The sequence below is a fragment of the Chiloscyllium punctatum genome, chromosome 8 (genome assembly GCF_047496795.1).
Source record: "Chiloscyllium punctatum isolate Juve2018m chromosome 8, sChiPun1.3, whole genome shotgun sequence".
NCBI classification, from domain to species: Eukaryota; Metazoa; Chordata; class Chondrichthyes; order Orectolobiformes; family Hemiscylliidae; genus Chiloscyllium; species Chiloscyllium punctatum.
The window spans coordinates 40,270,168-40,290,677 of NC_092746.1; the positions used below are offsets into that span (position 1 = coordinate 40,270,168).

At 41.2% G+C, this 20,510-nt stretch overlaps 1 protein-coding gene across 1 annotated transcript in view; it reads left to right on the forward strand.

Annotated features, from left to right (window-relative positions):
• Positions 1 to 20,510, forward strand: part of LOC140480487 (thrombospondin type-1 domain-containing protein 7A-like) — a 391,066-nt gene that overhangs the window by 152,803 nt on the left and 217,753 nt on the right. Inside the window, exon 2 of the mRNA XM_072575404.1 lies at positions 11,375 to 12,173. Coding sequence (XP_072431505.1) covers positions 11,375 to 12,173 — 799 coding nt within the window. The remainder of the gene's footprint in view (positions 1 to 11,374; positions 12,174 to 20,510) is intronic.

The window sequence follows — 20,510 nt, forward strand, 5'->3', positions numbered from 1 at the left end:
CCACGCAGACATGGGGAGAATGTCCAAGCTCCACACAATCACCCAAGATGGGAATCCTTGAGGTGCTTGTGTTTCTTTGTTCCACTGTTCTAATCACAACTTTATGTACATTCAAATGTATATTGTTGGCGTCAATTTTATCAATCTTAGACAAATCCAGTATATCTTTAAACCCAACATTATGTCTCACAGCAGGTAAAGGAGTCAAAATACCTATAACTAACGTGAGTTAATTTTTAATTTTATATAGTTACTATCTTACAATTAGCCTTTTCATCACCCAGTACAAACTTCTCACTCATCCTGATTTCATTTCATTAACCCGCTTTCAAATTGAAACTGATCATTCAAAATTCTGATTGCAACTCTGACAACGCTCCCACCATTTCACACCAGGTGAAATCCTATCCATTCTTTTGCAATCTTATTTGATTGCTGAAATACTCTTCTGACCATCCTTCCAACCATCACCACCCCACTCCACCCCACTCCATAGACATTAGACCATTTAAAATCCCATGTGGTGTTGCAGTCAACTCGTCACCCTCCTTGCTGATGCACTCAGATTTCCCGATTGCGATCGTCACACCAGTTGTCGGTAACAGCTCTTTGATGTAACATTTTTACGGGACCTTGAGATCTTGTTTGGATCATCTGAAATTCAGAAGGTTAATGTTAGGATAACCGAAGTTGTTCTGTATATGTGTGTATATTATATATAATATATGATTTGGAAGAGATTGTAGGCGGTCTGTTTAGTACATTTGCTGACAACACAAGGGTGGGGAATCTGCAGACAATGAGGATTGCCAGAAGGTGTAGCAGGATATAGATAGGCTGGAGACTTCCTGAAGAAGGGCTCATGCCCGAAACATCAATTCTCCTGCTCCTTGGATGCTGCCTGACCTGCTGCGCTTTTCCAGCAACACATTTTCAAGCTGGAGACTTGGGCAGGCAAGTGGCAGTTGGAGTTTAATCTGGACAAATTTTGGAAGATCCAATACAGAACTGTTAGAAGCATCAACATACAAAGGGAACTAAGAACACAGTCCCCTCAAAGTTGTGACACAAGTGGATAAGAAGGCATATGACATGCATGCCTTCATCAGTTGGAATATAAAGTATAATAATTAGCAAGTCATGTTACAGCTGTATAGAACTTTAGGTCACATTCAAAATATTGCATATGTATCTGGTCGTCACACTATCAGAAGGATGTGGAGGCTTTGGAGAAGTTACAGAAAAGATTTACCAGGATGTTGCCTGGTTTGGAGGGTATTAACTGTGAGGGGAGATTGGACAAACTTGTTTGTTTTTACTTGAGGCTGAGGGAGGACCTGATAAAAGTTTACAAAATTATGAGAGCATTCATGGTGTGGATAGCCAGAGTCATTCTTCCAATTACTATAGAATATAGTTTTGAGGTATAAGGAGGAAAATTTAAAGAAGATGTGAGAGGCATGCTTTTTACACAGAGGGTGGTAAGTGCCTGGAATTAGCTGTCAGAATAGGTGATAGAAGCAGATACAAGAGCAATATTTAAAAGGCATGAATAGACAGGGAATAGAGAGAAACTGACTATGTAGAGACAAAAGGGGTTTAGTTTGGAAAGGTGTTATGGGTTGACACAGGCTTAGAGGGCTGAAGGGCTTGTTTTTGTCCTGAACTGTTCTTTGTTCTTTTCCTTCGTTAGTCTGTTGGGTCTTTATCAGGCTGTTCTTGTCCTGGATGAAAGCCAGCCCTACAGCCCCTGGTGAAGTGCATTCGGCATAACCCATAGCTAGTTTTGCTCTTCCTCATTCTGCCATATGCAAGATACCTCTGGCCTTGTTTTTTTACATTGCTTTCCATGAAAGTCATTACTGGTACTATTTGACTCTCAATGGCCTTCCTTATTGCAGGCGATACAGCTCTACATCTGGTACTATTTGACTCTCAATGGCCTTCATTATTGCAGGTGATACAGCTCTACATCTTGGATTTTACAACCTGCAGAGTGACTTTGTTGCCATGTCCTTACATCTCAGGCACACAGACCTGTGAGTGTACCTGTGTGGCTAAACATGGAATACCTCCCCACAATCCTCCCATTCCTACCCTCACCAGCATCATCAGCTCTGTTGGTGATTTTCAACTGCCCTAGTCAAAGGTTACTGAAAGCTTGGCAAGTTGTTAGTGGAGCTTGAAGAGCACATTCATGATTATTCTGCAGTGCCTGTCTCCCTTAAGTGCAATGTTCTTAACTGAACGTGAGCGCTCTGATATTTTACAGTTTCTGTTTCAGTTTCTGTTTCAGTTACCTCAGATAATTGTGTTCACTCAGTCCAGAAACACATTCAGACAGATCTCAGGATCTCACCCAGTTGTAATGCATTTCTCCGTGGGTTCTTCTAAAAATCGGAAGATAGTGTTTCTAAACTTTTTATTTAACCTTTTCACCCTCCCCCTCGAAAATACGTGTTTCCCCTCAATGTTGTTGGCCTTCTCTTTTCTGCTGGCAACCTTTCTGTCCTTCTTCAATCCCCACTGCGGGTATCAACCCTTTCACTATTTCCCTTCATATTACTCCTCTTTCTCTGATCTCACTCCCACCCAAGTCTCCATGCCCAGCCATAATCTGACATCTGTTTTTCAGTTCACCTGCTTTTTCTCCCTCCCTAGTGCAGAAATAATTCTATTATCTTGCCCACAGTGAACATGCAGCTCCTACAATTCTTTGTCCCCATTCCTTCTCCAGCGTTCTCACTTTTCTCCGTGTTTTTCCAGTTTGCTTATTTCAATGGCCTGAATCCTCCCAGTGCTCCCAGAAATCAGGCCCTTTTAAGTTTCCATTCTGTACTGTTCATTTCCACCTAGCCCACCCTTTTGTGAACCTTTCTGTTGAGTCCTGTCTTAAGTAGAGCATCCTTCGCATCTTATACCTTTTTGAACCCAGCATTCTTGTATGGGTCGGTTAAAGCAGTGCAGTTGCCATGCTTGGATATTCTGGATGCCTTCACCCCTTCCACTGCAAGTATTTAACTAAACAAGCAAGGCAGCCAATGACATGGTGTCACATGAGCTCATTGACTTGGTGAGACTTCACCCCTTACTCTTTTTATTTTAAAAAAGTACACTTTATTCATAAAAAAAGTCTTCTATACAAAGTCAAAAACACAGTTTGCTTCTGTACAGTAACATAGCAAAGAAACAAAAGTTGGATTTTGATTCTGACCAAATAAACCAAAGGCATCTCTTACTTGAACAAAACTATATTTTCATGCATTTGAGGCATTGGAAGGGTCTGACAACTGAACAGACCCAATTTAACTGAGCTTACATTGTAAGCATATAACTACCACAAGCAAGACTGCACATGTGTTAGCCTGTCATGACCTGGAGGCTTCACCTTACACTATACATAGAATTGACTTGATTATGAAGAAGCCAAGTTACTGAAGAGGTTTGTACACATAGGGATTTGGAGGCAAAAAGTCTAAGAGGCCATGTATTTGACTCATGGATATAATTGGGTTTGTAACAACAAGTGTTTCCTGTTTTTGGCTAATAAGATTTCATCTGTGAACGTGCCTTGGAGTTGTCCGTGAGTTGAGGTGTTAATGAGTACTCATGTCACGTACTGAATGCAATAGAGATAGGGAAAGCCATCCTGCCTTATGAGTTCTGAGAACTTAATATCAAAACTTTAACCCAATGTCAGGAAGCTGAATATTTGCCTCCTGCCAAAATAAATTCCTCCACTACCCTTCTAAATGCTTCATTGAGACTTGAAGGTTCAATCCAAATAATGCAATTTACACTTGTTCTTTAGTAACCATTAGATTATTAGAAAGACTGCTGCTTTGTGTTTGAAATGAATCAAAATGACTAAAATTGGATAATTCATTCTCTCATAGCACTTGTGTAAAAATTCATTTCATATAAAGACAATTTCAGATAGTCATTTAAATTCATTTTGCATTCCAAAATCATTTTTTATAGATCGTTTTGTTCTGGCTACTGAGGTCACGCTATATCTGAAAGTTTCCCTGTTATCCTACCAGTTGTAGTTTTCATGTACAATAGTTAATGCAGAGTTCAAAATTCAGAAACCAAATTGAATCCCTCCAACACAATCAGGATCAGAAAAGATTTGTGTCTGATTTTGGAGAAGTACTTCAGTAAGACGGATAGTTTAATCACAAGAAGCAGTGACTCATCGTTTGTGCTCAATGATAACGTAATGAAGAGTATAGTGCAGGAGATAGACCCGTATTGAGCCACCTCATTAGCATTTGCAAAATGTCAAACCCACGCATTTCAATCAGCACGAGCTTTGGCACCACAATGCAATGAGTAATTTGGAAACGTTATTAAATAATTCAAGTGAATACATTGCCAATTCTTTTATAGACATATGCTATGTATTTCCACAGTTAGTTAATTATTTTGTGATGTGTAACTGAGTTGTTTAATTTTATTTTCTTTCAGTTGTGGACATCAAATTCATTTCATGATCTGGTAAACGGAAATAGAGTCATAGAAATATACAGCACGGAAACAGACCCTTCAGTCCAACTCCCCCACGCTGACTAGATATCCTAATCTAATCCAGTCCCATTTGCCAGCATTTGGCCTATCTCCTTCTAAACCCTTCCTATTCATATACTTATCATGATGCCTCTTAAATGCTGCAATTGTACCAGCATCCGCTATTTCCTCTGGCAGCTCATTCCATACATGCACTGCCCTCTGTGTGAAAAGGTTTCCCCTTTGGCCCCTTGTATATCTTTCCCCTCTCATTCTAAATCTATGCCCTCTAGTTCTGGACACCTCCACTCCAGGGAAAAGACTTTGCCTATTTACCCTATCCATGACCCTCATGATTTGATAAACCCTCTCTAAGGTCATCCCTCCGCCTTCAACTCTGCAAGGAAAACAGCCCCATCCTGTTTAGCCTCTTCCTATAACTCAAATCCTGCAACCTTGGCAACATCCTTGTAAACCTTTTCTGAAACCTTTCAAGTTTCACAACAATAGGAGGGAGACCAGAATTGCATGCAATATTCCAAAAGTGGCCTAACCATTTTCCTGTACAGCCGCAACATGACCTCCCAATTCCTGTACTCAATAATCTGACCAATAAAGGGAAGTGTATCAAATGCCTTCTTCACTATCCTATCTACCTGCGAATCTACTTTCAAGGAGCTATAAACCTGCACACCAAGGTCTCTATTTTCAGCAACACTCCCTAGGACCTTACTATTAATTGTATGAGTCCTACACTGATTTGCTTTTTCAAAATGCAGCACCTCATATTTATCTAAATTAAACCCCATCTGCCACTTCTCAGCCCATTGGCACATTTGATCAATATCCCATGTTAGAGTCATGGAGTCATAGAGATTTACAGCATGGAAACAGACCCTTTGGTCCAACCCGTCCATTCAGACCAGATATCCCAACCCAATCTAGTCCCACCTGCCAGCACCCAGCCCATATCTCTCCAAACCCTTCCTATTCATATACCCATCCAAATGCCTCTTAAATGTTGCAATTGTACAAGCCTCCACCATTTCCTCTGGCAGCTCATTCCAAACACTTACCACTCTCTGTGTGAAAAAGTTGCCCCTTAGGTCTCTTTTTATATCTTTCCCCTCTCACCCTCAACTTATGCCCTCTAGTTCTGGACTCCCGAATCCCAGGGAAAAGACTTTGTTGATTTACCCTATCCATAACCCTCATAATTTTGTAAACCTCTATACAGTCACCCCTCAGCCTCTGACACTCCAGGGAAATCAGCCCCAGCCCGTACAGCCTCTCCCTATAGCTCAAATCATCCAACCCTTGTAAATCTTTTCTGGACCGTTTCAAATTTCACAACATCTTTTTGATAGGAAGGAGACCAGAGTTGCACGCAATATTCCAACAGTGGCCTAACCAATGTCCTGTACAGCTGCAATATGACCTCCCAACTCCTGTACTCAATACTCTGACCAATAAAAGAAAGCATACCAAACACCTTCTTCACTATCCTATCTACATGCAACTCCACTTTCAAGGAGATATGAACCTGCACTCCAAGGTCTCTTTGTTCAGCAACACTCCCTAGGACCTTACCATTAAGTGTATAAGTTCTGCTAAGATTTACTTCCCCAAAATGCAACACCTCACATTTATCTGAATTAAACTTCATCTGCCACTTCTCAGCCCATTGTCCACTGCACCTCCAATTTTAGCGGCATCTGCAAACCTACTAACTATACCTGTTCACATCCAAATCGTTTATATAAATGACAATAAATAGTGGACCCAGCACCAATCCTTGTGGCACTCCACTGGTCACAGTGCCTCCAGTCTGAAAAGCAGCCCTCCACCACCACCCTCTGTCTTCTACCTTTGAGCCAGTTCTGTATCCAAATGGTTAGTTCTCTCTGTATTCCATGAGATCTAACCTTGCTAACCAGTCTTACATGGGGAACCTTGTTGAATACCTTTATGTCCAAATTGGTAGAAGGCAGTAAGTCCTCTAATGCCATCAGATATGGAAAACAAACTGAATGTCAGTTGAGGAGCATGCATTACACCTGTAAGAAACCAATTGGTCAGTTCAACTGATGTTGTATTAGGGACCAATCTTATGCTGTATTTTGCTTCATGAAATTTTGAAGCCTTACATTGTTAAACCAAACAGTATCTTGGGACTGGTGGAGTAATGTCAGAAGATTACATTACCTTTTGAGAAGAATTAACCGGCATTTTGCACATGTTACGGCCAAATAAAGGGAAAAAGAGCCATATCATTGACCAAACAAGATCAGAATCATTCAAAATCTGAAGTCTTTGTCAGAAACATTGTAAAATTGTTCATTTTAGTACATAGAATTCAGAAGTTGGCTGGACAGCCAGTTTGGTGGAGTGATGCCAATAGTGTAGGTTCAATTCCTGCACCAGCTGAAGTTACCATAAAGAGCTCTCTTTCTCAACCTCCCCTCTTTCCTGAGGCGTGGTGATAGTCAGGTGAAATCACTTCCAGTCCTCTCTCTCCCTTGCTCTCTCTAAGGAGAGGGCAACTGGTTTGTTAGGTCTGTTAGGACTATGACTACTTTACTTTTAACTATATAAGACCAAGAGGTCTTGGAAATATAGATATAGAGAGAATATTTCCTCCTATGGAATAATCTAGAACTACAGGGTTACTGTTTAAAAATAAGGGGCCACCCATTTAATGTAGAGGTGAGGCCATTTTTCTTTCTCACTGACAGACATGAGTCTTTGGAACTGTCTTCCTGAGAAAATGGTGCAAGCAGAGTCTCTGAATATTCTTAAGGCAGAGGTCGATAGATTCTTGGTTACCAAGGGGATGAAAGGTTATCAGGAGTAAGTGTGAGTGTGGATTTGAGGTTATACTCAGATCATCCATGATCTTGATAAACAGTAGAGCAGCTTCAAGGGATTGAACAGTCAACTCCTACTCCTTGTGTGTGTGTGTCCATATTGTAAGAAAGCATCATGATTTTCTTACAATGTAACTTTTCAATTTATTGCAACATGAACAGCAGGTTTTGGGATAGATAAATCTCAAAGTCATGGATATTAAATTCTTATTCACACCCCATGCTGCAGTGCAGCTTGCTTGACTGATTTTAATTGTAGCCCTGTCATCACTTTTATTGTCATCATCTCCCTGATAGAAATAGAGTTAATTATAATGTTGTTACCTCTTTGATCAGAGTAGAATTAGCCAAATCATTAACTTATTGCACAAATATCACAGAAGTGTACTATGCACTCAGGGCATGTGGACCCATTTATTACCCATCTCTGGTTGGCCTTCAGATGGTGAAGTTGAGCTACCTTCTTGAACCATTTCAGACCCTTTTGTCGTAGGTGCCCCCACAATGCCACTAGGAAAGATGTTCCAGGACTTTGGTCCAGCGATACTGAAGGAACAACGATATATGTCCAAGTCTGAATCTGAGTGGCTTGGAGTTGATCTTGCAGATGTTGGTGTTCATAGTAATCTGCCACCTTTATCCTTTGGAGGAGAAAGTGAGTACTGCAGATGCTGGAGATCAGATTAAGGGCTTATGCCCAAAACGTCGGTTCTCTTGCTCCTTGGCTGCTGCCTGACCTACTGTGCTTTTCCAGCACCGCATTCTCAACTACCCTTATCCTTTGAGTTGGACGTGGTCAAGGATTTGGAATGTGCTGTTTTCAGAGCCTTGGTGCAGTGCATTTCTGCAATTCTGTAATTTCTGCAGTGCACTTGTAGGTTGTGCATACTGCTGTTACTGAGCATCAGTAATGAAGGGGGTGGATGGTTGTGGTTGTAGTACCAATGGAGTGGGCTGCTTTGTTCTGGAGTGTGTCAAGCTTCTTGAGTGTTGTTAGAGTTGCAACCATTCAGGCAAGCGGGCAGTATTCCATCACACTCTGAACTTGTTCATTGTAGATGGTTGAAGGGCTTTAGAAAGTCAGGAGGTGAGTTAGTTACTGTAAGATTCCTTGCCTCTGATTTGCTCTGGTAGCCACTGTATCTATATGGTTAGTCCAGTTCAGTTTCTGGATTAACAAAGTTTTAAGACTCCAAGTTTACAGAAAAAAAACAAGAATTGAATTTCACAAGAGAGCATATTATACAGCACCCCTCCCACACTTGCTGCCACCCACCCCCTGCCACCATTCAAACAAACCACAGACAATGAACTTAAAAGGTGTTCCATCTGCAAACAAAACATGCTGCCATTGGGCAAAATGACTGAGAATGGGACTTCCACCCTTGACAAGCTATCAGTCAATCTGCTTGGCCAACAGCTCAAGCAGCCTCAGCAGCACCAGAACTGAGTAGCGGGTACTGCTGAGATGGCAAAGAGCCCACACAAAACTTTGGTGGATTATAGTCAGGTAAGTCCCTTGCTCTCTTGTTATGGGGGAGAGGGTGTGAGGTGACTGAGCAGTTTTGGAGGAGTTTGTTGGTGGCTGAGGTTATGGGTGATACAGGCCAGAATGCAAAATGCAACCTGAGGGATGCTCAATAAATGCACAGAACAGCTGCAAAAAGGTTTCCCCATCATTATTTCCTGTCTTCTTAGGAAATGGCCTGTCAACTCCTACCTACACCAACTGTACTGTGATGTGCACTGTGTAATTTTAATGTCAATGCCTTGTTAACATGCTCAATTGGCTATTACTGTTTATTCAAAAATGGCAGCTAGACCACTGATGACTGCACCTGCTGTGGTTTGGGGGATAACTTCAGGGCTGGGCAGTAGTTTGTTGGGTTACCACCCTCCGCATTTATGTGACCCTCAACCCCATCCTCCCTGAAAACATACCCGTCTGGGGACTCGTATAATCCAGTCCCAATTCTCTTCTGTCAGGTTGGACTGGTTATTGACTAGAAAATGAAAAATACCGACAGGATTTTGTTTAAGGCCCTTTAGACTGCTAGTATTATCAGCATCCTATGGGTTAACCAATCTGAACATGTGCATCTATGAAACTATTGCAGAGTATCATCTTTAGTTCCAAAGTAAAATGAAATAAGGATGTTTTTCTTTTGATTGTTGGTCCATGCCATTTATAGATCATGTGAATGCTCCTAGTCTTCCAGTATCTTGGACACACAACAATTCTTTCTGTGAGCCAAGTGAAAACTGTCTTGGACAGGTTTGTAGTTTGATTTGAGATCCTGACATTGTCACACATTGCGTTAACTTGCAAAATTGGCTTTAATGGGATGATGGTTACCTTAAATTGACGTAAATGCATTTATTATCTGCTCTGCTCACTGCAATGTGACAAGGACCTATCAATAGTTGATCCAAACATCCGCACTTTCAAATAATAATCTCTCTTTCATTTGTTCTATGGTACACATAGGACTTTGATCACTATTTCAGAAAATGACCATGTGACCTGCATTGTCGTCCTAGTTTTTCTGACTAAAGAGACTCCACTAGAGTATATCTAAGTTATTTTAAATGGGGCAAGCAGAAGCAGTGATTTATTTTATTGCCAACTGGACAGCCTTTATGCTGTTTGACGTAGAGCCATCCTCTGTATTATGATACCTGGTTGGTGCCTACAGAAGTAAGTAAGAAGTAGGAGCCAGAGTAGGCAATTCAGCCCCTCTACACTGCTCAACACAATCCTGGCTGATCTCATCTTGGCATCAACTCCACTCTCCTGTCCACATCCATAACCTTCAGCCTGTTACTAATTAAAGAAGTGTCTATCTCCTTACTCAATGTCAATGTCCCAGACTCAATGTCTGGGCATCCAGCACACTCTGGCGTTTTGAATTCTACAGATTCACAACCATTTGAAAGAAGTATCTCTGTTTTAAATCTGCCATCTCTTAGCTCTGATCTCTCATTCTAGATTCCCCCACAATGGGAAACATCTGTTCCACATCTACTTTGTCAATCCCCTTTAGCATCTTATGCACCTCAATTAGATCTCCTCATATTCTTCTAAACTCTCGTGAATATATGCCTAAACCGCTCGATTCCTGCTCATTATCCAAGCCTTTCATCTCTGAAGTCATTCTAGTGAATCTTCTCTGAACTGTCTCCAATACAGATCCTCAGTTGTATTGAATTGAGTGCAGAATACAAAATGGCTCCTGACCCTTCCACTGTCAGATTGAGCAGTTATTCATTGCCTGTTTAAAAGTTAAAATTGGTGTCAATGTCTACAAATATGCATTCTCATACAAGCGGCATTTGGGATTGGGAAAGCCAGCAGATTGTTCCCTAGGAATTTCGAAGGGACCTTTACGGTCCTGTATATTATCAATGCCATATATAGCAATAAATTTGTTCACACTGTTACTAAGAACTGGATGAAAAACATATATATATACTTTTTAAAATTCATTCATGGGATGAGGGTATCACCAGCCAGGCCAGCATTTATTGCCATCCCTAATTGCCCAGAGGTCAACCACATTGCTGTGAGTCTGGAGTCACGAAGCTACTTGGATGCTGCCTGAACTGCTGTGATCTTCCAGCACCACTAATCTAGAGTCTGGAGTCACAGCAGACTCACAGTCACATGATATTAGTGAACCAGATGGGTTTTTCTGACAATCAACAACAGATTCATGGTCATCATTAGACTCTTAAGTTCAAGATTTTTAAAACTGAATTTAAATTCTACCATCTACCCCCATGGTGAGATTCAAACCCAGCCATTACCTAGGTCCCTGGATTTGTAGTCCAGTGATAATACCACTGGGTTGTTTATTATGTGTATTGAAATATCTTCTAATGTGTACTTTAATGTAATGGAAAATGCAGCAATGTGAATTGATATAGTTTTGCATCTTTAACATTTAATGAAAACATCTAACCACTAAACAAATAATTTTAAATTCTTTGTCTTACAGGCAGCTGGGGGAGATGTATGGGTGAGGAGTGTGGCCCAGGAGGTGTCCAAACCAGGTCAGTATGGTGTGCCCATGTGGAGGGATGGACTACTTTACCCACTAACTGTAAACCATCGGAAAGACCAGAGAATCAGCAAAATTGTTTCAAAGTCTGTGACTGGCACAAGGACCTGTACAAGTGGCAAGTGGGTGAGTGGAGCAAATGCTTATCTGTCGCTTCCAGGAACCCTTCTTCAAGAGTAACGTCGGAGTGCCTGAAAGGTGAGGAAGGAATTCAGACCAGGGATGTAACTTGCATTGAGAAACGAAATGGAGCTGCAGCGGAGGATGTTATCTGTGACTATTTTGAGACTAAGCCCCACATTGAACAAGCTTGTCTCATCCCCTGTCCACAAAACTGTGTGGTAACGGAGTTTACGTCCTGGTCAGAATGCACGAAGTCCTGTGGAGTGGGATTAAAACACCGCATTCGTCAAATATTAGTGCCCCCGCTCTACGGTGGGGAGCCTTGCCCCAACCTGACTGAGTTTCGGACCTGCACGTTCAATTCCTGCGATGCAGAAGAAAGTATTTACAGTTTGAGAGTCGGGCCCTGGAGTGCATGCTCTCTCCCACACACTCGACAAACCCGGCAAGTAGGAAAAAGAGTGAGGGACCCTGAGGCCCGTGAGCTTATGAAGAAAAAGAGGAACCGAAACCGGCAAATCCGTCAGGACACCAAATATTTTGATGTCTTAATCGGTTACCAAACGAGACAGGTTACGTGCATGCACAGAAGTGGGAAGACTGCTGCGCTGAGGTAAGTGGTTTAGTTCATGACATATATCTGGAGCCTGCTTTACTTAAGTAACCCAAGTGAGTATTTGAGAAAGGGATTAGAAAACCTCAAAGGAAATGTGGTAAATCAGGAAATGGTGAGCAGGTAATACCAAACTCAAGTTCTATTAACTCGTAAGGATTAAATAACAAAATGTGTTATTTATTCATTTTTGCCATTAGAGATACAACTATTGCATTGAATAAGATGAAAGCCTTTTCTGTCTATAGTGACTGTAAATGTCAAGTGTGATGACAGACCGGAATGGTTTGAACCCACATTCATAAAACTGCCCCGAGAAAGGGAAGGAACACACATATTCAGTTGCACAGATCAAGAAGTATTCCAGTCATCGTTGTTTTTCCAAGATTTTGTTTAAAAATCACATGCAACAATAGAACAAAGTTTTATTTTGTAGCTAAATCAGCTCATTCTGCTTTAGCTGACCTGACGTTCAATTTCAAATACGAACATCCTTTACCTTGTTAAATCAAAATCACAAAAAACATCTGCTGGAATAGTAGTTCATATTGTAAATGAAGTGTTCCTGGTCCATTGTGCAAAATTAATTGAAGTTACTGGTTAAAATTAGCAGCTATTGAATTGTATAGTTCTTTCTCAGTGTGCAGTCAAACTCAGATTAATATATTGCTCCATCCAATCACTGAATTTGGAGACACCAAACCATTCTTGTCATGGAGAATTTTCAATTCAGGCAAAACAGCTCAGAATATTGTGTATTCTCTGTTTCACACTCACTGCTTGGTATAAGGGATCGTTAGCCACAGTGAGATGCAGTGTCATTGGATTCCGCTCTCTGGGTGACTTGTGGATTGGGAAATAAGCAAGTTAACCCATAAAATGGGATACCATACTATACCCAGTGTGGCAGAGAAGGTGTCAGATGGGCTGCCCACCCTTGGCCCAATTGGTACCTCAATTGATGCCTGCCTAAAGTACTCATCCTTTTGTCTCTTGAACGGTGAAGGCTATGTAGTAATAAGGTCACTGGGCCAGTCATCCAGAAGCACAGGCTAATGTTCTGGTCATGTGGTTTTGAATCCCACAACAGTAGCAGGTGTAATTTAAATTTAAGTAATAAGTTCAGATGTTGAAGGCTGCTGTCAATAATAAAAGGCAATGAAACTATTATTAAATATTGTTAAAGATGCATCTGATTCACTAATGTTGTTTCGGGAAGGAAATTTGCCATCTCGACCTGGTCTAGCCTTCATGTGACTCCTGACTTGCAGCAATATGGCTGGCTCTTAATTGGCTGAAATGGTTGAGCAAGCCAATAGGTTCAACAGCAATTAGGATTCAGCAACAAATGTTGACCTTGCCAGCAATGCTCACGTCTTATGAAAGAACAGAGGAAAAATATTAAACAACAATGAAAGAGCCCTGTGCCTGGCTGATTTGACCCAAAGGACTTCTGCTCAATGAAAGGTGAATGGAAGGGTACCTATTTCTTGATTCAAATCACAAGCTCCCTCCAAACAGTATTCCCTCTGCATATCCATTCTGCCCTGTCCAATATCCTCAAGAAGAAAGTGAGGACTGCAGACGCTAGAAATCAGAGCTGAAAATGTGTTGCTGGAAAAGCGCAGCAGGTCAGGCAGCTTCCAAGGAGCAGGAGGATTGATGTTTCGGGCATGAGCCCTTCTTCAGGAATGAGGAGTTCATCCCTTGTGGTTGGAGGGTTCCTAGGCGGAAGATGAGGCACTCTTCCTCCAGCCGTAGTGTTGCTATGGTCTGGCGATGGAGGAGTCCAAGGACCTGCATGTCCTTGGTGGAGTGGGAGGGGGAGTTGAAGTGTTGAGCCACGGGGTGGTTGGGTTGGTTGGTCCGGCTGTCCCAGAGGTGTTCTCTGAAACGTTCTGCAAGTAGGCGCCCTGTCTCCCCAATATAGAGGAGGGCACATCGGGTGCAGCGGATGCAGTAAATGATGTGTGTGGAGGTGCAGGTGAATTTGTGGTGGATATGGAAGGATCCCTTGGGGCCTTGGAGGGAAGTGAGGGGAAATGTGTGGGCGCAAGTTTTGCATTTCTTGCGGTTGCAGGGGAAGGTGCCGGGAGTGGAGGTTGGATTGGTGGGGGGTGTGGACCTGACGAGGGAGTCACAGAGGGAGTGGTCTTTTCGGAACGCTGATGGGGAGGGGAGGGAAATATATCCCTGGTGGTGGGGTCCACCTCCAAACGGACCCCACCACCAGGGACATATTTCCCTCCCCTCCCCATCAGCATTCCGAAAAGACCACTCCCTCTGTGACTCCCTCGTCAGGTCCACACCCCCCACCAACCCAACCTCCACTCCCGGCACCTTCCCCTGCAACCGCAAGAAATGCAAAACTTGCGCCCACACCTCCCCCCTTACTTCCCTCCAAGGCCCCAAGGGATCCTTCCATATCTACCACAAATTCACCTGCACCTCCACACACATCATTTACTGCATCCGCTGCACCCGATGTGGCCTCCTCTATATTGGGGAGATAGGCCGCCTACTTGCAGAACATTTCAGAGAACACCTCTGGGACACCCGGACCAACCAACCCAACCACCCCGTGGCTCAACACTTCAACTCCCCCTCCCATTCCATCAAGGACATGCAGGTCCTTGGACTCCTCCATCGCCAGACCATAGCAACATGACGGCTGGAGGAAGAGCGCCTCATCTTCCGCCTAGGAACCCTCCAACCACAAGGGATGAACTCCTCATTCTCAATATCCTCAAGAGCCTGCATCCACTTGCCTGATCTCATCAGGGCCTGTCATCCTGTTGAGAACCTGGACAAACCTGGTTTCAAGGGCACAGATGGATGCTCTTCCCTCTGGGCTTCCTTCAATACCAGCTGTGACCACAGCTTCTGCTCTCCTGTTGGTGCAGCAGAGCGTCTGGCATCCAACTGGCAAAAGCTCCATGAAATGGCACTTTCTCCCAGAGAGATGTGAAACGTTCGGCTCATTAAATGGCTCATCAGCCTTAGAATTAAAAGTGGGCAAGCCTATCAGCTCATGATGAGAGGAACAATGCAGCATATATTCTTAGTCATAAGGCGCTTTAGGGTTGATAAATTGACAAGTTTTTCTCAACAACTCTCTAGAAAGATTGATAAAGGGCAAATTACATAATTATTGGAATTTATCTGTGTGTTTGTTCCTAACGAAATAATTTGCTTTGTTTTCAAGTGTGTTGTACAAAATATTATTAAAATGTATTCTAATTATCAAGGCAATTTCTAGAATTGCAGTCATTCATTGAAATGTATTGGGTTTCTGTATTTAAATATTTCTCTTTGCTATGAAATTGTTGCTTGCACTATGCAGAGGAAGTCACAGCAGCGATATGGCAATTTATAGAATATGGCAATTTCGCTGAAGCACACGTCAGTGTCTCGACTTAAATGGCTGAATTAACTGAGATGTTGAATATTTTTAAATTTAGATCAAAGCAGATTAAACAATTTTTACTTCTACCACGCGTTTCTTCTTTTGTGTTGCTCATGAGGAGCAGAGACAATGGATTGCATTGGTTGGAGGGGCGTACTGGGCTAGAAACAGAGACGGAACATTGTTAATATCTGTGCAGAGAGGATAAACTAGGGCAGGGAGGGGAGTGGGTTTAAGTGGGCTGTGAGGTGTCAAAAATGCTGTCAATATTTAGAGAGGATCAGAAAGAACAGCTTTATGGGGTAATTCAATCATAAAAGTGATAGAGCAAAACACTGCCTTGAAAATGGAATTGCTATTTTTATATTGTTGTAAAAAGGTAAGCCTGTGAAGATAGAAGTATAATTTGATGTTGTAGTAAAGTTTTATGTTTGTCTTCTGTCGATTTTAATTTGCATTTATTGTGTTATTTATAGTGCTATGCAACAGTGCGACAGAGGAAGTAATGTAACGACTGGCTGTTGTTCTGATAGCTCAAAATTAAAGTTTTTGAATCAATCCAAAACAAAACCTCACTTGCTATTTGTACTAACAAGTTAACAATAAATTGTGTACTATAGGCAACACTTTGAATAAGTTAACATATTGCAAAACAGATGTGGTTGCAAAATTAATAGCAACTCACCTTTATGTAGTGCATTTATCATACTTTAGTAAATTGTCTCACAATGTTGAGAGTGATATAAGTGAAAAGAAATTCAACACTGAATTATGTAGAAGAAGATATCATAATCTTATGTTTTAATGAAATATGACTGAAATCTTGATTAAAATAATACATTTCTTAGCAGCATTTTAAGGGATGAAAGATTGATAGAGTAGCAGAGTCATTTAGGGAAGGAACTTTGGAGCTTGGTGACTCGTGTTATGGACCAGAACAAAGTCCCTCAATATATATTAAGAAAATAGTTCAGACCCTAATATTTTCTTATTTTAAAGATATATATACTGCATGGCATTCCAGATGCAATTTGACTGGTCAGACTCTTGACTTTAAGCAAAACACACTTTATTTTTACATTACAGTTAAAATGCAGGCAAACTAAAAATAACAAAGAAGAATTGGCTTAACTGTAACTATCAAAATGCTTAACAAAATAATATATATACTAATCTACTGCTAATTAACTGATCCAATATAGTAGCATCCAACAAACACACCTTTGGCAAAAACAAATTCAGTAAAACAGATTGTCTCACATGCAATTCTAGCAGCAAGAAGAGAACCCCAGCTTTTAGCTGTTACAGAGAGAGGAATAATAGCTTCCACATCCAGCTTCAAGACCCCAACAACTGCAGAAAGATAAAACTAAAACCCTGGTTCTGTGGGAACTTGACCCCACCCGTTCAGGCTGCTTCTATTGTTCCAATTTTTTTTTAAAATAAAGGCCTCACAAGCTATTTGCTGTATTGGCTTTGAGCAGACTGCTCTTCACCTTTGTCCCAACCTTTATTCATTAAAAAATCCAGGACAAAATGCACCTCTTAAAGCCATGGTATTGCTGCACTAGGCCACAGATAGCATGATCATCAATGGTGGCCCATGTAAACTTTGGGATGTGCAAGATGCCAAGATTGAAAGAGTACAGAGATCTCAGAAGAGTGTAGGGCTGGGGAAGTGTATACAGATGTGAAAGAGTAAGGCCATAGAGGAATCTGAAAACAAAAATGAGAACTTTGACACAATAGTCTTGGCTGATGGAAAGCCAGTAAGAATCAGTAAATAAGCAGGTGATTGGTGAATAACATTTGGAGCAATAACATAAAACAAAGTGGCAGCCACTGAAGATCTGAAACAAAACCAGAAATTGCTGGAGAAACTCAGCAGGTTTGACAGCATCTGTGGAGAGAAAGACATCATTTATTTGATTTGATTTATTGTTGTCACGTGCTGAAGTACAATGAAAAATTTTGGTTTGTGTGTAGTACAAACAGATCATAACATATGAGGACATACGGATAATTGTGTGTTTAGACAGAGCGAGACATTCAAAGTTACGGCTGCATAAGAGGTGCACAAATGGTAGATCAATAGTTTGAAATTAGAGAGGTCCATTCATCAGTTTAATAACAAAGGGAAGAAGTTATTGCTCCATGTGTTTAAGCTTCTGTATGTTCTGCCTGATGGAAAAGTTTGGAAGACAGTATTACCAGAGTGGGAGGGGTCTTTGATGATGTTGACAGCCTTTCCATGTCAATGAGAAAATTAGGTGGAGTCAATGGATGGAAGACCCCAGCTTCCGTGATGGTCTGTGCTGTGTGCAGAACTTTATATAGTTTCTTACCATCCTGGACAGAGCAATTGCCTACCAAGTCATGGTGTACCCATAAAGAATACTTCTACTGTGTATCTGTAAAAGTTGGTGAGAGTCATAATGGACATGCTGAATTTCCTAAGCCTCCTGAGGAAGAAAGGAGAGGTGTTGTTGCGCCTTCTTGACCATCATATTTACATGGGAGATCCAGGTTTTTGGTTACCATCAGTGTTGGGAACTTGACAATCTTGACCCTCTCCATCTGCGCTCCATCGATGTTAATGGGGGTGTGTCCTCCTTAATTCCTGAATCAACGACCAGTTCTTCAGATTTGCCAACATTGATAGAGAGATTGTTATCTGCACCACAACACCAAGCATTTTATCTCCTTTCTATATGTTGACGTGTCATCGTTTGATAACCAACCTACACTAATGATATTGTCAGCGAATTTGTAGATGGTAATCATTCAGAATTTTGTTACACAGTCATGAGTGTACAGGGTGTACAGCAGGCAACTGAGAATGCATCCTTGCGGAGCTCCAGTGTTGAGGATTATTATGGAGGAGGTACAGATGTCTATCTTCACTAATTGCTGTCTATGGATCAGGAAGCTGAGGATCCATTTGCAGAGGGCAGAGTCAAGATTTACATTTCAGAGTTTTGAGATTAGCGTGGTTGAGATTATAGTGCTGAAGGTGGGGCTGTAGTTGATGAGTAGGAGCCTGCCATATGGTCCAGGTGTTCTAGACATGAGTACAGGGCTGGGGAAATGACATCTGCTGTGACCCTGTTTCAACATCAGATAATTTAAGGAAAGTTCAGAATTGAGTGTGTTATGAAGTGAAAGTAAGCAGACATGAAGCTGTGAAAATGAGTAATGCGAAATCTGAAGGTCAGAGTCATGCTCATTATCCTTCTTAAAAGTCAGTTAGCTTATCACGGAAGTAAAAATACAAAATGTCAAGAACATTCAACACATTAATCAGGATTTAAGAGATAAACAACTGTTTTTGAGAGAGCAGCAGAGGTTAGGTGATTAAATACATTCAAGGGTGACTCAGGCATATATTTGATTGATATGGAAGTCAAGGGCTTTGGGGAACAGGCAAGATGAGCACAATCATATCAGCTATGAATAGTAGAGCAGGCTGGAGGGGATGAATAACCAAATCCTGCTCTTGATTCTTATGCTTAGTTATGAATGTGAAATTTGTTTATTGGCTGGCACAAAGGCTTCTGCAATGACCAGTGAGTAAAGTTAACTAAAAAATTATGTTCATTGTAAAAGCAGAGTTCTACAAAATCTAATTTGTTTCCAATTAATTAGAAACAAATGTCTTCTTTTTTAGAATCATGAATTCCCTGATGCTATTGATGACCATATATGAAAAGTTAACTGCTTTGAAAGATTGTAGTTCACAATGGAACAGCACAACAAAAATCAAGTACACAGAATATACACTTGCCCAACTGAATTCATATGAATTATAATGTTTTAAATTAATGGTGTTCAACTGGAGCAAAAGGCAGGAGAATTTTGGATATACAGTTACTAAAATCACAATAGCTTGAGGACCAATGAACAAGTGTAATGAACTATAGGCTACGATCACATAATTGCTGATGTGCTTCAGGAATATGCAGAGCAATCCATCAGAATGATAATAACAAATCATACTTCATAGTTACATAGGGCTTGTTTTTTTGGAGAAGTGTATGCATTAGGGACATTACAGACCAGTTCAAAACTACTGTTTCGTTTTAAGAAATGATTTTCACAATTGGATTTGAAGCAGTTGTAATGGGGTCAGCCAGGTGGACATCATGAAATATGAGTTCCCTGATCAGGGCTGTTAACCTGGTCCAATCAGGGAGCCCTGGCGGACAGATATTAACAGGAATGTCAGGTATTCTGCTCACTCTGAGAGCTGCCTGTGAGAGAGCTAGATCAGTGTCAAGGATTGACCACGTGTAAACAAAAGGTGACCTGGTAATGGAACACTGGCCTCTGTGGTGTCATTTCAGGGTTCACAACATATAAGAGGAAATACTGTGCCACCGAAAATCTGAAGTAAAAACATTTCTGGCATTTCAAAGTTTCTCTGTTGACAGATGCTGCCAGATCTGCTGAGTTTCTCCACTGCATTCTATTTGGATTCAAATCACTTGGGCCACAATTTTTATGAGTGGTAGGAAATGAGATGGGCAGTTTTACAATCAGAGAACCCAGAAAATGGATACAAATATGACAGAGTATACAGAAAGGGTTAATAATCAAAGTTGAAGCACACTGGACAAACAAATGACAATGAGAAGAGGGATGGTCAATACAGGACTGAAGATGTTTTATCTGAATGCATGCAATATAAGGATTACGATAAATGAGCTTGTGGCGCATATCGAACTTGGCAGGTATCATGTGGTGGGCGTCACTGACATGTGTCCGCAAGGTGATCAGGATTGGGAGCTGAATATTCAAGGAAATACATCCTATCAAAAAGATAGGCTGTTGGATAGAAGGAGTAGGGTTGCCTTATTAGTAAAAAATGAAATTAAATCAATAGTAAGAAATGAAGTAACATCAGATGGTGTAGAATCTGTGTGGGTAGAATT